The sequence below is a fragment of the Chinchilla lanigera genome, unplaced genomic scaffold (genome assembly GCF_000276665.1).
Source record: "Chinchilla lanigera isolate Chin_1 unplaced genomic scaffold, ChiLan1.0 scaffold00020, whole genome shotgun sequence".
NCBI classification, from domain to species: domain Eukaryota; kingdom Metazoa; phylum Chordata; class Mammalia; order Rodentia; family Chinchillidae; genus Chinchilla; species Chinchilla lanigera.
The window spans coordinates 30,137,396-30,156,687 of NW_004955421.1; the positions used below are offsets into that span (position 1 = coordinate 30,137,396).

The following is a 19,292-nucleotide window of genomic DNA, read 5'->3' on the forward strand; positions in this document are numbered from 1 at the left end:
AAAAAAAAAAAACGAAAATTAGAAGTTCAGATTTTGTTGGAATTATGTGAGTAAGGGGCTAATGTCAAAGGGGTTTCAAAAAATATTTGTGGGAACCAGAGGATGGATCCAGAGGGAGGGACATGTAACTGGAGATTGAAAAAGGCTTTCAGATGGCTGTACCATAGCTTATGTTTACATTCTCTATGCACAGTTTTGGTGAGAGTTACCCTGACACACCCATGAAAGACACTATTTAAAGCACTGGTTTATTATATATATATATATATATATATATATATATATATATATATATATACACACACACACATCAGATGAAGGGAGGGAAGATAAGGGGGTAAGAAAGAGAAGAGAAAGGTTAAAAGGGGCGAATTAAAAGACAAAAATAAAGAGAAGAGAAAAAATTAAATTAAGAAATAAAGGAACAGGCTGGGGATATTCAGCAGCACAAGTGCCTGCCCGGCAAGCACAAAGTCCTGAGTTCCAATTCCTGGTACCAAAAAAAATAAAAAATAAAAATACAAAAAATAAAGAAAGAACAACAAAACCTCTTGCAGTTGCAAAAGCACAAAACCCAAGAGTCCTCAGGGTATATTTACATTGCAGCCTGAATTCAAGTGCGGTTCTCCAGGCCGGTCCTTCCCTCCGTTTTTGGTTTGTTTAATTGCCTCCCTCTGAGCAAGGAGGCTTTGTGGATCCTGATGGCTGCCTGGGCCTACTTCCTGGCTCCTAGCAGTGCTCTGGTCACGGTTACCTACAGTTTTGTATCTGTCCCAAGAACCAACCTCAGTTAATTTGAGGAAGGAAAGGTGTAATGGGCCCAGGACCTAATTCTCCCTCAACTTCTGCCATTACCCTCTCACTCTCCATTCCTTTCCCAAGTGTTTTCCCTCCACAAGCCTTCTACCTCGTCCGTCCCCAGATGCCCTGTGACCCAGGCCACACTGTCTCTCCACCTGCAATCGTTTTTCAGTCATTCTCCTCAAAGCATCACTCTCTTTCAAACCTGATGCAGACCCAGGGCTCCCTGCTTTCAGTACTCCCCAACAGGGAGTGTTGAGTGTTCCCTTGTGGGTGTCCGCTGGCAAGCATAAACAACACACAGGATACCCCGTAACCCACAGAACTCCAGGTATGTGAGGGTAAAATAGGTGAGTAATTATTTCTGGGGTGATCTGGATCCTCTCAAGGGACTATTTCCTAGCTTTTTTTTTTTTTTTAAATTTTTTGGTACCAGGAATCCGTACCAAGAATCCTACTGCTCCTAGACACTGCTCACTTGCACTGTCCCTAAGCTGCAGTTTTCTTAGCTCTCGGATTCAGGTCCCTCTTTGGAGTGGCACAATTATTTTCAAATCCGCAAGGGTCCACTCACGCCCTCTTATATACCACTCTCCCAGGCTGTCAGTTTTTCTGCCCTAACCTGCAAGAACCTCCCTCCTGAATTCCTCTGCCTGGAGAAATGGTAATGACTGAAAGCCTACTCCACTGGCCAGGCTGCCAATGAAATGCCAATTCCCTCTCTCTCTTCCTCCCTTCCCTCTCTCTCCCAAGATGGCAGGAATGCCAGACCTGGGTTATAAGGAATGCCCAACCCAGGAGCAGTCCAGCTTTCCTTTCTAAACCTTCCTGGCACTGCATTTTAGTCAAGTGAGTTTCTCCTTTATTTTGCCTTCCTGAATCTTGCATTCTTCATCCCCTCTGCCTCAGTGTACCTACCCTCCACTGGTGTACAGATCAGTCTCTCTCCCTTAATACTGCCAGCCAGGTAGACATGATGATCTGCCACAATTAAGTCAAACTGCAGTATTTCCTTCCTCAGAAATTAGAATCCACTACAGCTGTGACATTCCCACCCACAAGGCCATAGGCCTGGGTTGAAGTGAGTGCTCCCACATCAAGGCAAATGCTTTAGTCTTAATGGCTCCTCCACCACACTTTTGCTTCCAGGAATGACTTGCCTTACTGACAACTAGTCAGGCACTTTGGTAAGTCCCCAGCAAAGTCACATTTTAATAAGTCACTCAGAACAGTGTCCAACTCACCAGCAGACGCGGTCCCAAGCACCACAGGCTGTGTCCTTGTAACACTGACATCCCAGATGCCATCTCTGTGGCCAATGTACTCCTTCACAAGCTGGCAGACAGCCCGCGATGTGGTGGTCTTAAAGCTAGACACAATCTACAACCAACAAGGGAAGGAGTACTTTTAAACATTTACTGAAATGAATTTTTCTAAAACAGGTAAAAAACAAAAGTCATGAAAAACCACTTAGTGGAATACTGTAAACACTAAAGGAACAAAACACCAGCATGAACAGAACTGAGTCACACTGGGCAGTAACACTAGGATCATTCAGCTGATGTCATAGAGAAAGAAGTCCTTCCAGAAGATTCAGAAGACTTCCTTCACTCCAGAGTTTGACAAGTAAGTAACGTCTCACTATAGGGGAAGGGCACAGGCAGGCATTTCAAGTCACTCTTCCAGAAATCCAAATGCTCAGACAAAATTTTCAAATTCTTTAGCAAAAAACAAACAAACAAAAACAACTAGGAACTAGCCATCCCACCAGACATGAAAAATCAGGACACCCCAAAGCATTAACCCTAATTACTGTACTGTGCTCAATGGAGAACTTTCACTTTTTTCCCTTTTTTTATAATTGACATTGACAATGCAGTAACTGGAAAAAAAAAGGCCCACACTGTGGGAGGAATCAAAAAACGACACTTATAACAGATGAGCATGTTTGCACAAGATTGTTTATTGAGCACTTGCTCGAAGCCAGCCAGTGTTAGATGGAGGAGACAGAGCTAAGTGACACATGGGCTCCTTGCCTTTCAAAAGCTGACGTCCAATGGAAGACAGACATAAAAACAATATAGACAATGAGGTACACACACAGTAAGGTACTATCTCATATAATGACACACACAACCGGTAATTCTCATTTTCTCTTACAAGGAATAATACAAAATGAGTAAGAAACTCAAAGATTTCTTCAGAGTTCATTTTTTACATTGTTCTTGGATTTTTTAAAAAGTAAGCTTTTAAGTAAATCAGAATAATTAGATTCTTTGGAAGAATGAAACCAGTAAACCAAGCGAAAAACAAAAATCAGAGGTATCATACAGCTTATTTTAAATACTGAATTAGCAAAGCTCTGAAAAAAAAAAAGTATCTAAATTCATCCTTACATAAATGCATTAAACCACAATGCAGTTACATTACTTTGGGTATGAGCATTCAAATTATGTCCCTGATACAGTGAAAGACTAAAAAACAAACAGTGATAGAAATTGACATTTTTACCAGTAATATAAACAGATTCTATTTGATGCAGTTTCAATTTAACAGAAAATATAAAAGAAATTCTTTAACCTCAAACCATTCATTATCTTTTCTTTCTGAAAGTTATTCAGCCTATTCAACCCAGCAAAATTATCACTCCACAAAATGAGAAAATATTTTTGCTTACAGAAAGTGCCACTCTGATGTCAAATAATATTAAACATTTTAGGAAAAGTGAAATTAAAACTACTTAAAATTTGCCCTATAATAAGTTATAGTAAATTTCATTTTCCCATTCACCATTTCTCATATAAATATTATGATCACAAGGAACTACCGAAGTCACAGGGTTACTGTATAAATCTTTACCTTTCACCTACCCCATTTATAGGGTAAAAACAGAAGGGTCATTAACAAATAATGTTAACATATATTCTATGTTGCTTCCAAAATGTTCATTACATTTTCAGAATCATCAATTAACGCTTTGTCCTTAAAAGTATTGACTTAATCACAATTACAAAGAGGCCCAACAACAGACTAAATTACTTAGAAGGAACATTCAGACCGAAAAGCAGCAGAATGAAGTAACTGAAAGACGCTTACACCTGTCATCCTAATTCATCTCAACTGACATACAATCGAAAGCATTTTTTTAAAAATGAGAAATGCCTTTTTTCCACAATGAAATGTATTTTATAAAAATATCTGCAAACATTTTCACAAGTTTCTCTAAAGTAGTTTGCAGGTTAGGCTTATCTTATCTACCTCCCAAAAAACATCAGAAATGTGTCAATAGACACTCAGGAAGGGGAAAAACTTACGTTTACTCAATATACTGTGATCCTACTATCTCACCAAGCATTCCACTTGCCTTTCATGGCTCTGAGTCAGAAAGAGGGAAAGTAATGAATCTATACTCGAGCATTTTCCTTGTTGCACTCCTGCTTAATTTTAATACCAAGAATCCACGATGTAGTATAAATCACAATATAATCTGCTAACAAATTATTTTCCTCACTTTTCAAATGTATCCTTTTATTATTTTTTAAGATGAGTACCCACCATATGCAAAATGCTTATAAATTTCTCATAAATTCAGATGAGTTGCTAGTCCTAAAATGACTGGTACATTTGCTACTACATTTCTTAAATGCAAAGGGTTACTGTACACATCTTTGCCTTTATTATATGGTAAGGAGCATAGTAAAGGATAACTTTATATCCTCTTCTAATTCAGAAATATTTAGAAAGTTTTGGAATTCTAAGACCACACATTGTATATATACAACTGTAAGTATCAGAATAAGCAATATATTTAAAAACAACAAAGAGAAATTAAATGAAGAACTTAATTTCATACTTCACTCTAAAGAAAAAGTTTAAATTTATTAAAAATTTCAAAGCTAATTATGTGAGCAAGACATTATAACCAAAAAAATCAAAATCAAATAAATGAGGAACTTACATTCTAGATGTTATCAAAACAAACAGTAGAAAATGTCATCAATATTCATATTTTCTTTTGAATAGCATTTAGTAATGACTTTCAAATAGGGAGAAATAGCAAGAAGACTGAATTTGCCCTAGTTCAGTTTATCTTGCTGTAGCTGCGATGCACAATAACTTTAAGTTCAAGAGAACAAATCAGAAAAATCAAGTTAATATCTTGCATTCACTGTTTGAATTTCAACTCTTTCTCTCAGGTTTAGCCAAAGGAATAAATATTCACTAAGGTTAGATAATTTATCTTGTACACACTTGAAATACTCCAAGGTAGAGATGCACAAAAAATTATTTCAAAGTATTGCTTCCTCATAGACAATGACTTCGCAATTGAATCCTTGCCACTTTAAAAGGGTCAGCACAAGACACTTGAAGGAAAAACACAACTCCACAAATTCTCTATTTCCCTCGGAGTTAGGGTTCTACTTCCTTTTCATATTTAGAAAATTTTTGAAGATAATGAACTAAATGAAACTTTAACCCAGAACACAATTTTATTTCCTCATACTTATCAGCCTTTTCCAAACCCGGAAATTCTATTTTTACTCTAAAAACAATACATTTACTTATACATATTATATTGATCTCACTGATTATTACAGCAGTTTAGTGTCTAAGCATCTGTGTACTGTGCCCATTTATACGATACACTTTTTAAAAATTACATTTCCTCAGAAATCAGACATTTATCTTTGACTATTACACATTTCCAGCTGGAAAATATGCAAGTTAAAGTACACATCTGCACACTTTAAACACCACATGACTGGTTCAAGAGCCAGCGCCCTGCATACCTTGCTGGTGGAAGCCTTGTAAGTGGTCTTTAGTTTCTGGGAAAGCTGACTGGTACTGTGACTAGCTGTAGAGACAGAGAATCGACAATCAAACAACTGAAGAACTACAGCACCGAAAAGCGGATCTTTGTCTAACCCAGAAAGAAAGTGAAACCCGGAAGTGTCTGCCCACAATGTAATGAAGGTAACAGCAGGGTAGCAGCAAGGACTCAAGCTCCCTGGCTTTTATTTCCCTAGACCTCACCAAAATTACGTTAAGTTATGCTCACAGCAGAAAACAAAGGAGTCTGTGTCCTTCATCGAATTCCAAATGTCTTTGATAAATAACCTGTAGGACAATACTTTAGTAATAGCATTCACCATACCTTTTGTCTTGAGTTGGCCCTTACTCAGTTCTGCCCCATCAATCGCTTGTCCTTCAGCAGCTAAGCGTTCATTAAGAGTATCAATTTCTCTACGCACTGAGAATAAAAAAAGTTTTTTCAAAATCATAAAATACGTTTAATATGTTTTTATGTTTAAGTACACTTAACACTTCCAAAACCTGCAAACATCTAAATGTCATATGTGGGTGTTGCCAAGACAAAGTAAAGTTTAAATGACATACAATTACATTCTCTTTATAACTACACTTGTTATGAAGTTTAAAAAAAAGTGCAACTTAATAATGTAAATGCTACTTGTTGACAATTTTTGGAATAGAGCAGGAAAGGTCTGAGTATAATTTGTAAGATATAAACCTTATATACACAAATCCTATAAAAATGAAAACTGGCAAGTAATGGAGCAACAAAGGGAGTAAAAGATATGTTTGTTTCCTAACATTTCTTGTTAAAGCATTAATGTATACAGCCTAAAGTAAAAAAAAATCTAAAACTGAAAGTAGATTATTTTTGTTTACAGTAATCACCAGAAGAATTAAAGGCAAAAAATGCAGAAAATGTTTTTCTTTAAAGAATACAACGGAAAGCCAGCACAGTAGCACGTGCTTCTGAGGCAAGAGGATCCTTGCAATTTCAAGACCAGCCTGGGCTACAAGTGAGCTCAAGGCCAGCCTGAACTGCATAGCAAGGTCCTGTCTCAAAAAGACCAAAACGAAAAAGAAATGTTCAAATGATGTTCTATAAAAGAAAAACATGAATTAAAGTTTTCTCAATGTAAAGTAGAGCTGGGGCAGGAAAAATAAAATGTACACATTTTTTATAAAATCACAATTTGGATGGGTAGGTACAGTGGACAGAATAAGAGCCCCCCTCAAAGATGCCACATAACATATAAATGTTACCTCACAGGTACTCTGCAAGTGGGGAATTACCCGGGATTGTACTGGGCTCAGTCCAATCTTATGTACCCTTATGGGTAGAGGGGAACCAGAAGAATAGGTCAGAGACACAGTAAGAGGATCCATTAGCAAGACAGAGGCGGACCACATGCCAAGGAGTACAGCAAGGGGACCTAGCCTAAAAACAAGGAACTAAATTCTGGCACAGTTAAAAAAAAGCAGAAACTGTCCATCACTAGCCTTCAAAAGGAAGCAAAGTTCTGCTAATAACTTGACTTTAGTCTGATGAGAACAAGCCAGGGCTACAGAACTGTAGGACAATAATGTGTTATTGTAAGCCATTAAGTTTGTTACAGTTGAATAGAAAGTTAATATGGTGATGAATGTTTTTTTTTTTGTTTTTTTTCCGGTACCGGGAACCGAACTCACAACCTTGCGCTTGCCAGGCAGGCGCTTTTGCCACTGAGCTAAATCCCCAGCCCCAATATGGTGATGAATGTATATGGACAAATTTTACTATCTATCTCAAGGATTTCTATGGATAGGTGAAAAGTTTAAAAATATATATTGATAGGAGTACTCACATTCTAAGTTTTCAATATAAAGATTTTCAAATTCTCTTTCTATTTGACCAAACAGTTCCAGAAGTGTACTACGAACTGAGGAAGGCAGTTTAGAATCCTGTAGAAGAAAAATGCTTTATTTAAAATTAAGAAATGAATGAGATGCTCTAATACCAAGTATCAATATACTTTTCTCAAAGTAAATTATCTTTCACCTTAAACTCTTATATCACTACATATGAAATGCTTGAAGAATTTACAATTTAAAGCGACATAGCTCAGTGTTAAGAGAATGCGCTTTGCATGCACAAGGCCCCAAGTTCAATCCTCAACACCAAAATAAAGAAAGTTTCAAATTTCTACACAGCAAACTATAATCAAATTGTATAAATGGCTATCTAAGGTAATATAAAATTTAGGAACACGTATTTCTTCAAAATTATTTTTCTTTTACAAGGAAGACATAAGCCTACCTTCTAAATTTCCCAATTTGCAGAGAAGGAAGGCAATTTCCATAAGTGAAGTTAGAGTATAAATAGCCTTTATGCCCCATCATATGCTCTTATAAATGTACTGTAACATGTTATCGGCTAATAGAAGATGTGCCTTATCATTGTTACATTCACTGTGCCTCAAGCAAAAAACCAGATATTCTCTGCAACTGTACTTACTACCTAAAAGACTGCTACGGAAAGGGGAAAAAAGAAAAATCTCACCTATAAAGAGTAAAATGCAGATTAGCTAAATGAAAATATTAACTTTTAAGTTCCCAGCTGGGCTACAATCTTTGCACCTCTTCCTTTGCACATCTTCTCACATCTCCAGTCTGTCTAAAAAGTCAAGGGAAGCAACGGGAAAAGTAACATCTCAGCTCTACTGTTAAGGAGGGTCAAATAAGTGAGTGGTGTGGTAGGTACCAAATAAATTCAGAGAACACTTACTTTTCCTACATACTGCTGCTCAATAGGAGAGTGCTTGATAATGGTCTATATTCTACTCTAATCTTCTTGAGGGCACGGCCTACACAGTATTTTATAAGTGTCCCCCACCCTTCTGTACTCAAAAGTAATTTTCCAAAACAAAAAACCCTCAACAAAAACTTCTAAAACGTTTTAATATTAACTGGTATCAGTGTGATTTTCAAAGTGACTTTTCAAGTTTACGTATAGTACAAATATTTATTATTTGATGAGTTGCAAAAAAGAAACAGGGCTTATTAAATTCTTGTCAGGTAAACTTTTTTTAATGGTGGCGAAGTTTCACATTATTAAAGGCAGGAAAAAAACAGAAAGGGAGGGAGAAAACAGGCACATAAACTTCTTAGAAGGCAATTTTAGGAAAATGATAACAGTTTAGCAACTTGAGTTTTGCAATGATCATAGATATCTCACATGAATTCTGTAAACTACTTAAGAACACATACATATGAAACCTCTATTTTAAATATTAACTCGGTGAACCAGTAATTTCAATATTCCTCCAAAATGTTGATAAAGAACATAAAAAAAAAGAAAATCAAGTAATAATGAAAACTTAAATGATCAAAATGGAAATTCCTACAACCAGAAAAGATGAACTGAACTGAAAAGCACAAATAATATTTAACTCTCCACACAGCCTGTTGTCTTTGCACATCCCACTCCTTCTCTATGCAATATCCCCTCCTCACAAGTGTCACCTCCTTAGAAAAACCTTTCTCACTTCCACATCAGACCAGATCTCTCTTACATACTTACTCATCTATACCCACAATGTTTTAAGATCATGATTATTCAGCAACTAAAATGCTGTATTTACTTAAATATTAAATGTACCTTAATATAAAAGTAATTATTATGAAAAAGCTAAGATGTATTATACGCAACAAATCACTAACTTCACTTCAGAAAATCATTTGTAGACTTAAAATAATGAAATAGAAAAAACTCTAGAAGACAAGTTGAACTATGTAACAGAATACCTTAAAAAAAGTTATTTTTCTATCTTTTTTATGCTATTCAATTCGACAGAACTTGAAGTGCTGAAAGGTTGATACCTCTTAAGAAATTTAAGACAGAAAAGATACTAGATTCAGTAAAGCTTTTAAATGAATTTGTATTTCCTCACACCAACAGTGACATACACCTAAAATAGTAGTGTATATATATAGGTGCATATATATATATGTGTATATATATATATATATGTATGTATATACTTCCTGCATATATATATGCAGGAAGTAACTCTTCAAGCCACAGTCAACACTTCAAATCACACTGATCACAAGAGCGAGAGTGATTCTGCAGTCCTCTGCAGCAGCAACTGTCCCATGCTCACACTACACACTGCTTTGTAAACTACTTCTAACATAGTATCTCATTCAGACTGAACATCACTAATGCTGTTTTTAAACAGTACTACCCAACAATCAAAGAGCACTTAAAGATACTTTGTCTAGAAAGTGATTACTCCTATAATCCAAATCTGGCAATCGACAATTCTGTACTCCTATATCACTCTACCTGTACCTACCATGCCAAATGATTGCACCAAACATCTATCACTCTTTCTCTCTTGCAGCAGATGGAAGGCAGAGCACTTTACAATGACCACTCACAGAACATGCTGACTAGTCCCACTCTGTACTCATTCAACAAGCAAGGACCATTTTGAGAATGTAAGAAAAGCAAAGAAGGGGACTGTAAGAACAGTGTAGAGTACTAGGTTGTTCAGCTTGAGGAACAACTACCTTGAAAGGGTTACCACAAGATGCAATTACCTAAAAAAAAAAAAAAAAAAAGATGCAATTACCTCCTTGTACTACATCACAGTGGAGGAGAAGCACTCAAGAAAGCCAAAAGAAGAACAAATTTATATTTTCCTTACACAGGTAAATACCAGCAAGGCAGAATTTTCAATGCTAAAAGTACAATTAAGAATTTTTTTAAAACTATCTTAGGACATTTACCTAAAGAGTCATAAGGTAGTCACGACTATTTAAATTTCAATGTAATTAAAAATCTTTAAAAAATAAAATTTCAGTTTCTAAGTTACATGAGTCACATTTCAAGTGCTCAATAATCATCTGTAGTTTGTTGCTCCCATACCACACAGCACAAACACAGAGTATTTCCATGAGCACGAAAGTCCAACCATATAGCTTTGGCTTCCCTCTCTCAAGGGGCTGAACTATGTCTCCCCAAATTCTTATTGTGAAGTCCTACCCCAAGTACCTCAGAATGTGACCATATTAAGAGTTGGGGTATTTAGTCTTTTTTTTTTTTTTTGGTTTTTCTCCGGTACCGGGAACCGAACTCACGACCTTGCGCTTGCCAGGCAGGCGCTTTGCCGCTGAGCTAAATCCCCAGCCCCAAGAGTTGGGGTATTTAGAGAGGTAAATTAACGTAAAATGCAGTTAGAAAGTGTGCCCTAATCCATTATGACTAATGTCCTTTTAGAAGAAGAAATGAGGACACGTGGAGAAGAAAGACCATGTAAGGATACAAGGAAAAAGCAGCAACAAACCAACAGAGAGGCCTCAAGAGAAACCAACCCTTCTCACACCTCCATCTCAGATATGAGTCTCCAGAATTGTGAGAAATAGGTTTGTTTAAGCCACTCAGTTTATGGTACTTTGTTACAGGAGCCAGCATTAAATTAAAATGTAATCACTGATTAAAAAAAAAGTAGAACCAGGGGTCTAGGGAAGCAGCTCAGTGGTAGAACACTTGCCTAGCATACATGAAGGCATGGGTTTCATTCTCAACACCACCAAAAAAAATAAGAACCAGGGCACTGCTGACCCTCTATATCCAGAGGTTCCATACTTGTGGACTCAACCAACTGTGAATTGAAACTGTTTGAGTCAAGAATTATGTACAGGGTTTTTTTCTTACCATTTCCTAAACAATTCAGTATTAACAACTACTTTACATAGCAACTACACTATATTAGACTCTACAAATAATATAGAGATGATCTAAAGTATACAGGATATGCACAGGTTATACAAACAGTATACCAGTGATGGTGAATCTTTCTCTGAAGTGCCCAAACTGCAACCCAAAACCTACTTATTTATGGCAAAGTGCCAATACTGCAATTAAACCTGAATACTGAGGTTTTAGTCTAGAAAAAAACAACTCATACATTAACATCTCTTTTTTTTTTTTAACATCTCTTATCTTGAAAGAAACACACCATAACACATATGCTATAGTTTTCCCACTGGTATATAAGGACTTAAACATTCACAGCTTCTAGTATGCTCAGGAGAACCCGGAACTAGTCCCCCACAGATAACACAGAATAATGTGGTTCAAACTGAACGTCTACTTTATGGCAACAGCTGTGCTGGGTTCCGTGTCACACTACTGCCCTTGTGGAGGTTACACCCTGGAGGTCGTCTCAGGTATAAAGTTACCGACATATTTCTAACCAGACCCAATGTTCATTCATAAGAACCAATTTCTCAGATTGAAGTTTATTTTCCTCTAACATTACGGCTGACCAATTAGTTCTAATTGTGAAGGAATGGTTATAAAAAATATAATTACATTTATATAAAAGTTATGTAAGCATACATATATATGTGTATGGGTAAGTGCATATATATGTTATATATTTTATATATATACATACATATACATATATATATCTTAATATAATACGCTTTTGGCCAAGATTAACAAAAAAGCTCTTTAAAAATTCTAACATATTCACCATCAATAGAGGAACTAGAAAAAATATCATCAAAGCTTCCGTATATCAATATTAGTGCATTAGAAAACAGCTGGGAATGGTGGTGCATGCCTATAATTCCAGAACTTGGGAGGCTGAGGCAGAAGGACCACCCTGAGTTTGAGGCCAGCATGGGCTACATAAGCTAGTTCCAGGCCAGTCTGGACTACATAGTGAGACCCTATCTCAAAAAAAAAAAAAAAAAAGAGAAGGAAAATAAGTATGTATTTGGTTATTTTCATAACATTACAAACATGATCACATCTTCACAATAGGGCAGTGCTCAATAATAACTTACTTGTCCTTCTAACATTTCTCTTGGTAGGCCTGTCCTCTCCTGTTCTGAGCTGTTAGTTCTTCGTATAGAAAGGCTATGTGATTTGCGTTTTTGTTTTGCTTGACGAGCAGTTGAACAACTTCCGCTTTCTGTGGGCATTACTTCTAGAAGGTAGTGTCCTGGTCACTTCTGCAATATGCTAAACAACAGCAGGAAAAACACAGACTTTATTTCTGATACAGAAAATTGAAATTAAAAAATGGCTAACTATTGCTTTTAATTACAAGCCTGCTTACTATCATTAACATTTACATATAATGTAGATCAGGTAAGGTGTTGCCTTTGTAAAGAAGGTAGTTGTTTTCAAATGTCGTTAACATTTGAAAAAACTAAATAGTAAACATACAAAAATTTTTTAAAAATTCTCCCTTAGCTCAACTTGCCTCAGTTTCTGGTTACTATTCAGAAGTAACTAAGTATAACTGCACATTCTAAACTATGTAGATTCTAGAGTAATATTGCATAGTCTTAAGAGAAACACAACATAAGCCACACATGTAACTTTAAATTTTCATTTTGTTTTTGCTTTTTTTTGAAAGCTAAGACAGGGTCTCTCGACATAGCCCAGAACTCATGCCAATCCTCCTGGCTCAGCCTCCCAAGTGCTGGGATTACAGGTGTGCACCACCACGCCCGGTCTAATTTTAAATTTTCTAGTGGCTGTATTTTAAAAGTAAAAACATGTGACTTTACTGTTAACGATTTATTTAACCCACTGTGTCTAAAATAATAATTTAACTGTCAACATAAGAAATATTAATGGTTTGGCAAGCGCAAGGTCATGAGTTCGGTTCCCAGTACCGGAGAAAAAAACAAAAAAACAAAAAAACAACAAAAAAAAATTAATGGTACATTTTATACCTTATTATTTTTGTGATTACCTCTTCAAAATTAAGTGGGTACTTTACATTTACATTACATCTCAATTCAAGCTAGTCACAAATCTCTAGTTAATTTTAAACACTATGATATACCTACTTTGGGTATTTTGTACTCATTTCATGCCATTTTCCATTCCTCCTATAGATATATCACTCTGTTAACACATTTTAAGTAATTACATTACATCTTTCTTCTTCAGCTACAGATTTATGTTTCAAACACCACTTACTCATTTTTTGCTAGTAGGCATTGATCCCTCCTCTGAATACAATCCTATCACTACAGCAGTTCAGGTAAATGCTGACAAGCAGCACTGGGCTTCACCATAACAATGTTTTTCCTCCAGGACTGTGTAAAGCCAAATTGAACATATCATGACCCAAAATTATGTTGATTTAGAAAAGGAAACTGGCCTAAGTCCTCATATTAGAGGGATGGTTCTATTCAATGAGTATATCAACTTGGTAAGATGCTGACCCTTAAAATAATCATATGGGCTATATAAACATCCACATTCCAAGCAGGCAGCTGTAACTGTGACTTAAGTGACTGCATTACCGATCATTGTCGCAAGGCCAGCTAGATTTATTTCTACTGTTGAACCTTTTAATTCCTCAAACACCTGCATCAAATGTAACAAAAGTTCCTACCCCTTTCCTTCTAGTTGGTTCTTGCTTACTTATCGTAACACTTCCATATTTTGCTACAAAATTATTTAACACAAACTCAGTTTCTTTTGAGGAACATTTATTCATGCATACAGGAGTGATATAGCAGAGATAAAACGTCTTCACACACAAAAAAAAAACTGAACATCTTCCATAAAGATTATTGATAAAGATAGGCAAAATATTTCCTATTTGGTTTATTAAGCATGATAATTACAATAGGCAAAATATTTCCTATTTGGTTTATTAAGCATGCTGAACACTCACACTAAAAATATTTCTTTTTATCTCTTATGAAAATACAATTCATTTTAATTATTTCTAGTATTATAGTTAGTAGAAATCAATTAACCTTAAAATAAAAAGAAGTCTGTAGGGGCTGGGGATTTAGCTCAGTGGCAAAAGCGCCTGCCTGGCAAGCGCAAGGTCGTGAGTTCGGTTCCCGGTACCGGAGAAAAACCAAAAAAAATAAATAAATAAATAAATAAAAAGAAGTCTGTAATTCTTTTTTCCATATAGTACTAGTACATGAATGTCGGTACACTGAAATTTAGTCTTGTTTCCTTTTTATTATATACTACTTGGAATGAATGCAGATAACTCTTGTTATTAAAAGTAAAAAGCCAAGCCTAATTAAAGAAATGTCAGAAACCTACAAAAAAATTTACATATTATTTATGTGTAAAACTGCTCTTAAAAGCTTTCGCTTATTTGTGAAGCTTTTAATTGCTCTTAACCAAAACTTGTGAGTTAGTCATGGAGTCCCCATTTTACCACAAATAGTAGGATCACCTTTTCTTCTTAAGTTTTTATTTTGAAATAACTGCACATTAACAGGAAGTTACACAGATGGTATGGAGAAATTTCTTCTTTCCCCAGTAGTTGTATCTCAAATCGTACAATTTGTTGATCAACCTGTTAATTTTCTTAAACCAGCAAATTGACATGTAGTTTTCACTTTGTTCCACACATAAATTGTGTGTAGTTTTCACTGTCACACATATACATTTCTATAACTACTACCAAACCTTCCCACTACAGTATTACAAAAATCACACTCATGCTCATCATTAATCATCCCAACACCCTTCTTAAGCACCATCCCTAACTCCTGACAACCACTAATTTGTGTACCATCTCTACAGTGGTATTGTTTGGAAAATATTACATAACCATTCATCTACTGCAAAAAGTTATTTCCATTATTTTACTATATTACAAAAAAAATTGCTATAAATAATAATGTACAGTTTTCACTGTAGATATGTTTTCATTTTTTCTGGATAAAGAGCCCAGGAGTGAGACTGCTGAGTTATAGAATAAATGTATGTTTAGTTTAAAAAAAAAAAAGGAATCTTATTGAAATATAATTCATACACCATATGAATCACCAATTTAAAATGTATAATTTGCCAGGTATGATGACGCACACCTGTAATCCCAGCACTTAAGCGGGGTTAGACAGGAGGACTGCCTTGAGTTCACAGCTAGTCTGGGCTACATGGTGAGTTCAAGGGCAGTCTGACTACATAGCCAGACCCTTTCTTCAAAAAAAAACAAAAATAAAATACAATAAAATGTACAATTCAATTATTTTCAGTACTTCAGAGTTGTGCGATCATTTCCACAGTCAACTTCAGAACAATTTTATCACTCTAAAAACAAACCGCCCTTCCTTTAGCAATCACTTCCCATCTTCCCCACCCATTCCCCTCAGCTAGCCCAAGGGAACCACTATTTTACTGTCTCTGTATGTAAATTTGGCTATCTAGGCCATTTCATAAACAGTGAACCCTAGGTATACAAGGGTTTTGTGTCCACTGGTCTCGGACACAAATCAAAAATTGTCTATACAAAACATGCAGACTGTTTTTCTTGTCATTGGTTGCTAAACAATACAGTATCACAACTATTTATGTAGTGTTTACATTATATTAGTTATGCATACATAACCAAGAGATGATTTGAAGTTTATGGGAGGATGTTAACATCTGCAGATTTTGGTATCTTCAAGACTGCTAGAATAACTTCTCCACAGATTTGAAGTGACAACAGCAGATGGAATTATACAATATATGATCTGGTCCAGCATGAATGGCTTCTTTCACTCAGCCCAATGGTCTCAAGGTTCATTTATGCTGTAGCTTGCACAGTAATTTACTACTGCCAAATATTTCACTGTGTGGATATACCACATTTTACTTACCTATTCATCAACTGATAGGCATCTAGCTGTTTCCATTTTTTTTTTTTTGGTTATTATTTTTACATACCTGTATTTCATTTCTCTTGGGTATACACCCATGAATGGAATTCCTAGGACATATGGTGACTCTGGGTTTAATGATGTTCACTTTTATTATCTTTTCAAGAAACTATTTTACAGAGTAGCTATATCCTTTTTACATTACCATCAGCAACGTAAGAGATTCAGTTCTCTAAGTCTTCATCAGCATTTGAATTTGATATTGTCACTATTTTTAATTTTAGCTGTCCCAGAGGTGTGGAACAACTCATGTGGTCTCAATTTGCATGTCCTTGATGGCTGGCTAGTATAACTAATTCTCTTTCCCTGTTTGAATACCTGTTCAGTGAAATAACTTTTGCCTGTTTTCTAAAGCATCTAAGAGTTGTCTAATTATAATATATGAATTTTTCAACAATTTGAAGTATTTAATATATATGGGTTGCAAATGATTTCTCCCAACCTGTTACCCATCTTTCTATCCCAACAGTGTTTTTCACAAAGAAAATTGTTTTTTTTTAATTTGATGAGCTTTTATGGCTCATACCTTTGGAATCATGTGTGAAATCTTTCCACCAATCTGTAGGTCTCAAAAGTGTTTTCCTATTTTCTCCTAAAACTTTTAAAATTTATGTTTTGCATCATAATTTCAGTGCTATTTGATGTTCATATTTTTATAAAGTTGTGAGGTTGTATTTTTGTTTTTGCTAGTGGAATCCAATTACTCTAGCACTATTTGTTAAAAAGGCTAACCATCCTATATTGTTTAAGAGGTAGAGCCCGGGATATATAGCTTAGTGGAATAGAGCCTGCCTGGCAAGCAGAAGGTCCTGAGTTCGATTCCCCATACCAAAAAAAAAAAAAAAATTACTGAGGTAAAAGTCACATAATATAAAATTTACCATTTTACAGTGTACAATTCAGAGGGGTTTAGGAAATTCACAATAGCCATCCATACTACAATGAATTATTTAGACATCCTTGTCAAAATGATTCAAGTAGCTGTAGCTATGTAGAACTATTTTTTTTTTTTTTTAGTTCTCTGTCCTGTTCCATTGATATACTCCCACAAGAATAGTTTTCATTATTCTGCTACAAGTCTTTTTTTGGAGGGGGGCGGATACCAGGAATTGAACTTAGGACCTCACACTTGCCAGGCATGTACTGCGCCACTAAGTTGAAGTCCCGGCCCTATGCTACAAGTCTTGAAATCAGCTGTAGGGATTCCCATCACTTAAATTTTTCTCAAAATTGTTTTGTTGTTCTAGTTCCTTGGTCTTCCTTTGAAATTTTAGAATATTCTTTTCCATATCTTCAAAATTCTTGCTGGAACTTTTAAAGAAATTTTGCTGTGTATGAATGTGAAGATTGGTATTTTTATTTTGTTGAGCCTTACAATTTATGGAAGCAATATTTAGATCTTTCCTCAGTTTTGTATTACTGCAAAAAAAATTCTGTTTTCTCTTTAGTGTTTCAGCAGTTTTAAATAACGGTGTATTTTTATTTTAGTTTCTACATACTCATTGCTAGCAGAGATATAAATGATTTTGTGTATTAAATTTACATCATGTATCCCTGCAGAATTTATTTATAAATGAGATTATTTTCTATACTCCTTTGGATTTTCTATTTATTCTATCATCAAGGAGGAGGGAGGACAGTTAATTTCTTCCTTTCTGCTTTGCAAGCCTTTGATTTTCTTTTCTTTATCTATTTAGCTAGAAATTCTAGTACTATGTTGAATTACAACAGTGACAGGAAACATCCTTGTTCTGCCCGCAATCTCAGGAGAGAAATAATCACCCCTGTTCCATCAAGTATGATACTAAAGAAAGGATTTTTTCAGTTGTTTAAGTAGAGAATATTTACCTCTATTATTAATTTTCTAAGAGTTACTTTCACAAATGAGCATGGAATTCTACTATATTCTTTTTCTGCATCAGTTAATATAGGGGCATAGCTTTTCTTTTTTGATCTAACATGGTCAGTTACATTGAGGAGTTTCAAATACTAAGCCAACCTTACATCCATGAAATAAAACCCACTTGGCCATGCTGAGTAATTCATTCTCTTTTCTTTCTCTTCTGTATTTTATTAGGCCTTTGCACAAATTATTTGAACATTTGTTACAATTCAGTTGTATTTACATACAGTATCTCTGAGTTTATCTCTTCATATAACTGTTAGTAGCTGCACTAGGTATTAAATTATCACTTCACCTTTTCCTATTTATAACAATCATTTAAATATTTCTACATGCAATGAAAAACAGATAGTTACGCTTCAAATTTCAAACAACATGAAAAGAAACAAGTGCTGAACTTAATATTTTTGTTCCTTCCACTATTTGTTTTTCCTTATGATAGGCCTCACATTTCTTTTATGAGTTTGTTTTTGTGTAAGAAACTTCCTTACCTATACATAAGAGTTGGCCTATTGGACATGAATGATGTGAAGGACGTTCTCACTTGACCTAGAATTCTGAATTGATTTTTCTTTCCCCTGAGCACCTGAATATGTTATGTCATTTTCTTTTGACTATGATTTCTGATGAGAAATATACTGTTAAATTGCTTTTCCACTATACATAAACCACTTTCTTTTTTCAGTTTTTAGAAGTTTGCCTACAATGTGTCTGAATATCTTTGTGTTTATCCTCTGTGCATTTCACTCAGCCTCTTCAATGTGAAGGGTTAGGGCTTTCCAAACTTATGAAACAGCCAGCAGCTTTTCAATTACTTTTTCAGTCTTTTGCCTCTCTTTCAGGAACTTTAATGACACAAATATAGACTTTTTGTTAAAATCCCAGAAGTCCCTGACATTCTGTACATTTATTTTTCTAGTCTACTTTCTCTTTGTTGTTCAGAATGGGTAATTATATTGTTTTACACTCAGGTTTACTGAATTTTTTTTTTTTTTTTTTTTTTTTTGTGGTACCAGAAATTGGACTGAAGACCTTGTGCTTGCTAGGCATGCGCTTGTGCCGCTGAACTATATCCGTG

The 19,292-nt window shown here is 35.3% G+C and overlaps 1 protein-coding gene across 6 annotated transcripts in view; it reads right to left on the bottom strand.

Moving 5' to 3' along the window:
- Window positions 1-19,292, bottom strand: part of Wdr37 (WD repeat domain 37) — a 64,717-nt gene that overhangs the window by 40,350 nt on the left and 5,075 nt on the right. For 4 of the 6 annotated variants that reach the window (XM_013513756.1, XM_013513755.1, XM_013513758.1 and 1 more), the window contains 6 exons: window positions 12,457-12,634; window positions 10,168-10,197; window positions 7,458-7,554; window positions 5,957-6,052; window positions 5,592-5,656; window positions 2,046-2,181 (listed from right to left, as the gene is read on the bottom strand). In XM_013513756.1, the coding sequence (XP_013369210.1) occupies window positions 2,046-2,181; window positions 5,592-5,656; window positions 5,957-6,052; window positions 7,458-7,554; window positions 10,168-10,197; window positions 12,457-12,594 (562 nt within the window). In that variant the 5' untranslated portion in view covers window positions 12,595-12,634. The remainder of the gene's footprint in view (window positions 1-2,045; window positions 2,182-5,591; window positions 5,657-5,956; window positions 6,053-7,457; window positions 7,555-10,167; window positions 10,198-12,456; window positions 12,635-19,292) is intronic. The other 2 variants (XM_013513759.1, XM_005383910.2) reach the window with 1 other exon arrangement.